We start from the raw sequence: 9,461 nt of genomic DNA, 5'->3' as shown, positions 1-9,461 counted from the left end.
CAGCGCCCGTCGGCGCCGCACCTCCTCTGCGTGAGCATGAGCCGTCCGCGGTGCCGCCGGCACTGGGATCCTATCTGGATCCAGATGCCAGTCGTGCGGCAGCGTCACGTCCGGATACGACAGAGGCTGGCGGTTCTGCCAGTGCCACTACGCCTGGTGCACTGGCACGTTGACGCGCTGCCTCTGCCGGCGAGGCGCCGACGGAGGTGGGAGGAACTCGGAGGGGAAAGGGGTGGCGGGTGACTTGCCTTGGCCTTGCTGCCGCTGGCGCCGGAGAAGAGGCCCATCTCGCTGTGGTTGTGGTGGCTAGGGTTTGCCGGCGACGAGGGAGCAAAGGTGGGCAGATGTGGACGGCGAGTATGGATGAGGATGGCCCCGCTGCACGGTCGGCTTAAAAAGGACGAGCGTCGTCGCTGACGCGTGGGCCCGTCGTCATAAATTAAGCTGACCGCGTGGGCAGCGGGTAGTTGGACGGCCGCCATGTGGGGACGCTGCGGACAGCGGGAAGGCGCGCGAAGCGTCCGTTCGGCGTCCGCGCCAACGCATTTGGGGCGCAAATTTGGACCGCAAATGCGTCGGCACGGACGACACGGACGTGATTTGGTTTTGGGTCGGCGCGTTGGGCCGTCACTTTTGTCCATGCCGACTCAAACGGAGGTCCGCGGATGAAATGGTTCGGTCCTTTGAAGTTGCTCTAAGGACGGAGGGAGGGCCATGTGAAATACAGGGAGACGCAAGGCGTAGCGTGGGCGGGATCCCCTCGATCTGCGCTTGTCAGCTGGAGAGGAGTTTGTTTATGTTGCGCCACCTCCTCGCCGGTCTCGTGGGCGCCCCCGCCCCATCACCGCCAGCAGCCAAACCAAACCAAATCCTGACACACCAAGAAGGCTGGCGCACGGCGCACGCACGTCCGTCCATCCACAAAGCCAGCCAGCCAGCGGGCGGGCGGGCGGGGGAGAGCAAGGAAACTCAAGTAAATATCCCGAACAAAACCTGTTGCCATCCATCGGTGGTCCGGCCTGGCCTCCGTCTAATCGTCCTCCGTGTCGATTTGCTCCCCCCCACACACGCGGAACACAGAGAGACCACCCCTACCGCGCCTCTCCTCGCCAGTCAATCAACCATCCAGCCAGCCAGCCAGCCAGCCAGCCAATCACCCCCATCTCCCCCTCCCCCCTCGGAACTCCGTCTCGCGTGGATTAATGGATCTCCGCCCCGCCCCGCTCTCCCTCTCCCTCTCCCTCTAGCTGCTGCCGCTGCTTGCTAGTCCTCCCCGCCCCGCCCCGCCCGATTCGGAGCCGCGCGGACGGAGAGGAGGGGGGATGGGGCTCCGCAGGAGAGGGCCGCCGCTGCTGATGCTTCTCGGCCTGGCGGCCACGGCCTTGGCCGCCTTCGCCTCCGCCTCCGAGGGCGACGCCGATCCGCTCTACAGGTGAGACTCCCTTCCTCCCCGAGATTCCGCCCTTGCCTGTTTACTCTCCTTGGCAGTTGGGGGCGGTTCCCGCTCCTTGAGTTGCGTGTGCCTTGGTCTTGCCCGTCTCTGATGCCGATTGCGTATCGTGGAACAGTCTCGCCGACTGTCAGAGCTGCGTGCTAATAGTACGCTACGCGGCTCTCGCCTTCTTGCTGCTGCTGCTGCTGCTACCATCTTCTACCACATGCTGTTGATTGGTTGATTAACATTGATACTACCAGTACTAGTACTAGCACTACTGTGGTTTCTGGGGAACTGCAACTTCAACTAGTTTTGTAGTACTTCCCTAGAGCTGGGATGGGAAGATTTGCCCGCACTGTGTGCCACTTCCCTCCGTCCGGTTGTGTTTGCCCAACAATATAGTAATTTCAGCGACATATGTTTGCTTACTGCTGCCCATATCATCGACCTTGTCGGTTCAGTGCGTCCGTGTTATGGTTCGCGTGATCCGCAGCCGTGCCAGATCTCGTGTTAACATCACCAGCATTGGACCTGGAAATCTGTCTACCAACTCTCCATTGGATGCTTGAATTCAGATCTCGAATTCAGTCATATTCAGAATTTCGAATTCAGGAACATTAGCAACGACAAAGAAATACTACTCTGTACCGTCTTTTCATACCACTGCTGTATTTGGCTTTATGATGATGAAGATGCGCTGATTTCTTCATACAGTTTGAGACTTGGCCAGCAACCAACCAGCATCCTAGTAATTACTCATGTTTTCCTTGCGTTTTTTTTTACCAGAGCTTGCTTCGAAGAATGTCAAAGGACTGGCACCCTGAAAGAGGATTCTATCAAACACTGTGTTGTGCCGACCGATGACCAGCCCGCTGACAAGGCATGGTACGCGCACGAGCCATTGTACCTCCAGTGGAAGGAGTGGAACTGCAACAGCGAATGCCGATACCATTGTATGATGGAAAGAGAGCAGGAAAGGGAAGAGCTTGGGCTAGGGCCCGTCAAGTATCATGGCAAATGGCCTCTCAAACGTGCTTCTGTGTTTCAGGTACCTCTAGCTCCGTGTTAGTCTTTATGTCTTCATCAGTACCACAGTTAAAGCATTTTCTGTCTCATGTTCACTTACTTACATACTGGCTATTGTTTCATTTCTAGGAACCTCTTTCTGCAGCTCTATCTGCCCTGACTCTTCTCGTGCAGTTTAATGGATGGCTATCGTTTTTCCTCTTGCTTTCTTACAAGCTGCCTCTTAGGCCAGAAACTCATGCCACATACTACGAATACACCGGATTATGGCACATCAACGCGCTCTTGGCCATGAATTCGTGGTTCTGGTGTGCCATATATCACAGTTGGTACGTTCAGTCTAGCAGTCTACGTTTTCAGATGAGTTGTCTGTCGACAGTTAATTAATCCAGCTTGACCATCTCTATTACAGTGATACTGCTTGGACAGAAAAGCTGTATTTGTCATCAGCTGCTGCTTTTTTTGGTTACTCCCTCATCTTGGCCATACTGCGAACTTCGAATCTGAGGGATGAAGCTTCAAGAGTGATGGTTGCAGCTCCAATTCTGGCTTTTGTGACAACCCACATTTTGTACCTCAACTTCTACGAACTCGACAAAGGTATTCCAAATTCATGATAACTTGTTTTGCTTCTGCACGATCATAGAGAAAACTATATGCAGTTAAATTCTGAGATTGGTACTTCCTGGTGGTAGTGCTGGAAATTAAAATGCTTGGCTGTCCTAACCTTCTAATTCTGCAGGCCTGAACATGAAGGTTTGCACTGTTATTAGCGTTGCTCAGCTCCTTCTATGGACAGTGTGGGCTGCTATCACAAGGCATCCTTCACGCCTGAAGGTCGCCTTTGTTGCCATCGGTGGTGTCCTCTCACTATACCTGGAAGCACATGATGTCCCTCCGCGATGGGGATATGTTGATGGACACGCAATCTGCCTCGCCATGGCTATCCCCCTGTCATACCTCTGGTGGAGCTTCGCCAAGGAAGACGCCGAGATGCGCACGGCGGCAATCATGAAGAAGAAACGATAACAGGCTTCGCCAGACCAAATACTTCCATCTTTGGTGGTGTGAAAACTTGTCTCCACTCATCCAATGTAAAGATGAGTTTTTCATTGTAAATTTAGGAGATCTCGTATGTGAATTACTGTTTTTTCCATGCTACTTTTTGCCTCAGCTCAGGAGGTTTACATGGTTTGAAACTTGTGATAGCCCTTTGTATTTCTCCCATTTACAAACCAATTGAGTGTGTCCATCTCTTTTAGCTGCACTGGAAGCAGTTCTGATCTCTATGGATTTGATACCGGAACATGATCTTATGCTTTTGTGTCTTTGATTGATTATGAGATGGTACCCCCTTCGTTCACTATTAATATGGACTGCATACAAGCACACTAAGGGCCTCTTTGATCCGTGGGATTCTCAAAAAAACACAGGAATAGTGTCATGTCCTCTTGTACCCTACGTGATTTGGAGTAATGTTTGATAACACAAGGAAAAAACAAAGGAATCCAACAAAGAGGTTTGAGTGGATTATTATTTTTCTCCAAAATGTAGTACAAATGAATCCTATGAAAAACTCCTAAGGATTTCAATCCTACGAATCAAACGACCATCGTAGGAAAAAAATCCTAAAGATCCAAATCTTCGAAAAAACCTATGAAATTTCTATATTTATTACATATGTGACATGTACAAATCCACAGCGCTAAATTTTGTTTTGGTCCCCACATAGGCTTTTTCCTAGAACGGTCACATAAGGACTGGTTAGGCTTAGCACTGAACTACATACAATCAACCTAAATGTGTAGAGATAGCTAAAGACGCAGCCCGTTGTACTCCCTCCGTCCCAAAATCCTTGTCTTAGATTTGTCTAAATACGGATGTATCAAGTCACGTTGACAAGAATTTTGGGACGGAGGGGGGTATAACTCTAAATATGTTTAAGTGTTGAGTAAACAAGAAAACTAAAAGAGAGGAGCAAAATAATGGATGCCTCATTGAAAAATGAACACATGACAATATTTACGTTGAACAAAATAGAGACCAAGATGGTAATCTATTTAGTAGCAATCCTGAGTGCACCTCAAACACACCAGATCTGAAATATTCAATTGACAGACAAAAATGCCGAAAAGGGGAAGGCAGAGCGTTCACAAAAGGAATGAAACGAGCAGCTCAGCTCATACATATGCCAGTCACTACCACATAGCCAGCTCACTGTACCATCTCCATGTCCTTGAAGTACTCATGCTCAAGAGCCTGCCTAGCCGTGATCCTCTTGTTTGGCTCGAACCGAAGCATTTTCTGCAAAGAAACAAGAGGATATAATACAGTTACATTACATGATGTCCACGGTCGTAGATGGGTGTCTTCTTGACTTACCGAGAGAAGGTCCAGGCCAACAGGTTCAAGATTGGGGACAACGGTTGCAAGGTCCTGGAGAGCATCAGTGAAGGTTCCAAAAGGAATGTCAATGACATGATATATATAGGCCACTATAAACGTGCTTGCCATGAGCGTCTAATGAAAAGTTTAAGCGGTGGTCTCGCACCTCTGCCTGCCACCTGGGGAAGGCGGACTTGTAGTCAGGCAAGGAACTCACGCCTGGCCAAGTTTGTTCATTTGGAGTGCCGAGTACCCTTCATTGGATAACCAGAACGCAACACACAAATCAGATGAATAGGCAAGAAGTGCACTCAGAAGATGAGAAATTGAATAGGAGGGCGTGGCAAGATCCGAACCTGAATATCTTAAATAGCTCATCAATCTCAGAATCGCCAGGGAACAGTGGTTTCTGGTTCACCATTTCTGCAAAGATACAGCCCACTGACCACACGTCAACTGGTGTGGAATACTGCCTTGCTCCAAGAAGGATTTCAGGAGCTCTGTACCATAATGTTACTACCTGAAAAATACTTGGTCAGTTGATGTGGCATGAAATTGGATAGATAGAAGAAGTATGAGCTTGTTTAGATGCAAAATCACATGTACACACTACGAGCAAAATAGCATCAACAAATTTATGACAAAGATCGCCCAGGACAGTTTTCATGGCCCCATGTAAACAAGTAATGAAGAAAGTACCTCATGAGTAAATGTACGGACAGGAATTCCAAATGCCCTTGCTAAACCAAAGTCTGCAAGCTTCAGTGCATTAGTACGCCGGTCTATCAATAAATTCTGAGGTTTCAAATCTCGATGAAGAACTCTATGAGAATGACAGTAAGCAACGCCGCGGAGTATCTGATAGAGATATGACTGGAGAAAGAAGAAAACAGTCACATACTCACATACCAAGATGTAACCAGAAGTTAATGCATTTTCTGAGTCAAACATGAATATGCTTGAATGAAGGTGCAAAAACAGCAAAACAGGATGTAGCGCTTGCACTCATTCTACATTTATTACTCTCTGTATAAGAGTATAAGTATCTCAATAAAGTGATGTTGCATGAACTTGATGTTTACCAACACAACTCGGTTGATCTAAAATGTGTTGCAACAATTCATATTGTAAGCAAACTCTTAACATTACCTGCAAAACTATATGCCAACGAACAGGTAATACTAATCAGAGAATAATATGTCAAGAAATGTGCTAACTACTTTGATCAAAGGACCACAGACCATGGCTGTCAGAAGTGTTTGTTGAAGGGCACGGTGCCAGTTCTGTGTGCAGTAAGTTGTTACACAAAGACAGCAAGCATGACACAAATGGTGCCCACATGGAGATCATACAGTGCTGGGGTGATGGTGGTGGTGCCACACTGCCAATCATTTATAGCAACAAACTACCTACTGCTAAACAGTTAAGACATGTTTTATTTACAGCTTGCAGGAGTTACTGTGGAGTAAAGAGTGTTGCACAGTACATCTAGTTTGAGGAGATAGGCTCCGCTGGCCAGCTATCCTGTTTGGTACTAGAGCCCATCGCAGTCCTAGAAAGCAATACTGATTATCTGTTCCTACAGTGTATCCATGTTACCCAGAGCCATGTACTAACATTGTTGAAAGTTTGAGACAAGGTTAAAAAGAACTCCAACGTTCACTTTGAGATCTCAGAAATTCCCACATTAAGCAGATAAAATAGAGAAAGATTACAGCATTTATTTTGGTTGGCCCAGTTAATAACAGTGAAGATAATCCAATGAACATTGAAACGGTTACATTTGTAAAAGAAATACGACTACATTTCCAACAACAAACATTCCATTTGTAAAGCAAACACAGCTCTGTTTTCAAACTATTCATTTTAACATCTGTTGGGACAGGAATTAGCTAGCTCAAGAATAATAAAGTCGAATCTTACCACAACAATGTAGTTACAGTGTACTGTATCTCTAAATTAAACATACATATATGCCCAAACATCACAATGTGCATAAAACCTAAATACCAGTGACATTCAGTGCAACAAGTTCAACAATGAACTAATGTGCACGCAATACAGACAAGGGTACCTCTGAGTCAGACATGAATATGCTTGAATGGAGGCATAAAACCAGCAAAATAAGATGCAAGGCTTGAACTGGTGCTATATTTTGTTACTCTCTGTGTAACAGTGTAAGCCTCTTAATAAAGTAACATTACATGAACTTCATGTTTACCTATACAATTCGTTTGATCTAAAATGTGTTGCAAGTTGCAACAATTCATATTGTAAGGAAACTCTAACATTACCTGCAATACTATAATGCCAAGAAACAGGTAATACTAATCAGAAAATAATATGTCAAGAAATGCACCAACTACTTTGACCCAAAGACCACAGGCCATGGCTGTAAGAAGTGTTAGTTGAAGGACATAGTGCCAGTTCTGTGTGCAGTAAATAGTTACATAAAGACAGCAAGCATGACAGAAATGGTGCCCACATGGAGATCATACAGTACTGGGTTGATGGTGGTGGTGCCACCCTGCCAATCATTTATAGCAACAAACCTACCGGTAGCAGTGAAGACATGTTTTATTTACAACTTACAGGAGTTACTGTAGAACAAAGAGTGTTATACAGTACATCTAATTTGAGGAGGAGATAGGCTCCATTAGCCAGCTATCATGTTCGGTACTAAAGCCCAAGGCAGTCCTAGAAAGCAATATGGATTATCTGCTCCTGTAGTGTATCCATGCTACCGGGAGTCGTGTACCAACACATATCGTGACAGGTTAAAAAGAACTCCAACCTTCGCTTTGAGATGTCAGAAATTCCAACATTAAGCAGATGAAATAGAGAAAGATTGCAACAATTTATTCTGGTGGGCCCAGTTTATAACGATGGTGATAACCTAATAAATATTGAAATGATTATATTTGGTGAAGAAATAGAATTACATTTCCAACAATAAACATTGCATCTGTAGAAATCAAATACTCCCTCCGTTCCGAAATATAAGTCTTTTTAGACATTACAAATGGACTACAACATACGGATGTATGTAGACATATTTTAGAGTGTAGGTTCACTCATTTTGCTCCGTATGTAGTCACCTATTGAAATCTCTAGAAAGACTTATATTTAGGAACGGAGGGAGTACAAGCCTGTTTTCCAACTATTGATTTTGAACATCTCTTGTGACAGGAATTCAGCTAGTTCAAGACTGATAAAAGTCTAATCTTACCATAACAATGTAGGTACACGGTACCTCTAAAGTAAACATGCATAAAATGAAGGTCCAAACATCACATGTGCAAACAATGAACTAGCACACACACAATACAGACAAGGGTACTCTTCCCCAACTGTGCATACTGGTTTACGCTATGTGTGGCCCAAGTGAACAGCAAAACGGGCACTGTCCTGCCATATAAAACAGAGTGACATAAGAAGACAGGTGATGCACCATATACGGAGGGCACAAGACGTAATGTGGGTTCTGTCTCTGTCTTGTCTTGAATAATTGCACAACAAAGGAGAGCTAACTATTCTTTTACACGAAACAAGAAGCCGCTGGACTAACACTGTGATCTATAACAAGTGTAAAACCAAGAGACGTCCCTTGGTTACATTACTTGTGCTGCTCCACACTCACATTATTCTATCACTCCCAGCACTACCGAGTTGTATGGCATGCATAATCATTGATCAATAACAAACGTACAAATATGTGTTCAAGCAAATAAATACGGAAAGCAATAGAAGCAAGTCGATGTGACATTGCTCACCTTGATCAAGGCGGGGCTCTTGGCAAACTCTGGACAGGAGTCCATGAACTTCTTCAGGTCCAGATCCAGGTACTCAAAGACGAGCCATATGCGCTTCTCGCTGTGGACAACATCGTGCAGCCTGCGGGCGAGGAATGGGCAGAGCTTCTCAGTATAGCAACAATGCAAACCATCTATACTAACACTCACCCTATAAATAGATGGATAAATAAATAGCAACATCACTGGCAGTACTAGCACGTTTCATAGGTTCTAAATCCGGCCTGTTCATTTACTGTTGCATAAAAGCGAAGGCCATCCATCTCCATCTCCATCTCGACTTAATGCCCACTTCAATCAATCAAAATCAATCAATCAAGCAGTTAATCCGAGCTAGTTGAGGCAAACCAATGCCCGATCCTAAATAAATAAATCCGGAGCAGGTAACTAACAAACGGGGGGACGGGGTGAGGAGGAGGAGGAGAGACGACGCACTTGACGATGTTGCCGTGCTGCATCTCCTTGAGGAGCGAGATCTCGCGGATGGCGGTGGAGGGGACGCCCTCGTCCTCCTGCTCCAGGCGGATCTTCTTGAGCGCGATGGTCTCGTTGGTGGTCCTGTCCCGGGCCTTGTACACCACCCCGTACGTGCCCTCCCCGATCTTCTCCACCTTCTCGTACTGCGCGCACAAACACACCACACGCGCGCGCTTTGAGAAGACAAGAACAAAAACAAGATCGGATCGGAGGACCGAAACCCTCGTACGCTCGCGCGGCGCCGGGTTACCTGCTCCATCGGGTCGGCGTCCAATGCTACGGCGGCGGCGGCGGCGCGGGCGTGGGAAATGGGTGAGGAGGCGGGA

General features: G+C 46.6%; 2 protein-coding genes across 2 annotated transcripts; one reads left to right on the top strand and one right to left on the bottom strand.

The window, feature by feature from the left end:
* The first annotated feature begins 1,055 nt into the window (after nucleotides 1–1,055).
* LOC119304174 (post-GPI attachment to proteins factor 3-like) lies at nucleotides 1,056–3,748 on the top strand. The gene is made up of 5 exons (XM_037581346.1): nucleotides 1,056–1,432; nucleotides 2,222–2,483; nucleotides 2,591–2,790; nucleotides 2,874–3,061; nucleotides 3,204–3,748. The coding sequence occupies exons 1-5, from the start codon at nucleotides 1,323–1,325 to the stop codon at nucleotides 3,488–3,490; spliced, it is 1,047 nt and encodes a 348-aa protein (XP_037437243.1). The 5' UTR covers nucleotides 1,056–1,322; the 3' UTR covers nucleotides 3,491–3,748.
* A 687-nt stretch (nucleotides 3,749–4,435) lies between these two features.
* On the bottom strand, nucleotides 4,436–9,455 carry LOC119304173 (cyclin-dependent kinase A-1). Its single transcript, XM_037581344.1, has 8 exons — nucleotides 9,386–9,455; nucleotides 9,094–9,278; nucleotides 8,620–8,740; nucleotides 5,546–5,719; nucleotides 5,203–5,366; nucleotides 5,013–5,100; nucleotides 4,844–4,897; nucleotides 4,436–4,765 (listed from the first exon to the last, which is right to left on the bottom strand). Exons 1-8 carry the CDS (start codon nucleotides 9,392–9,394, stop codon nucleotides 4,676–4,678), a joined length of 885 nt encoding a protein of 294 aa, XP_037437241.1. The 5' UTR covers nucleotides 9,395–9,455; the 3' UTR covers nucleotides 4,436–4,675.
* Nucleotides 9,456–9,461: the final 6 nt, after the last annotated feature.

Source organism: Triticum dicoccoides, chromosome 5A (assembly GCF_002162155.2).
Source record: "Triticum dicoccoides isolate Atlit2015 ecotype Zavitan chromosome 5A, WEW_v2.0, whole genome shotgun sequence".
Lineage (NCBI taxonomy): Eukaryota > Viridiplantae > Streptophyta > Magnoliopsida > Poales > Poaceae > Triticum > Triticum dicoccoides.
The sequence above is the reverse complement of the archived record's forward strand: the minus strand, read 5'-3'. Positions and strand labels throughout refer to the sequence as shown.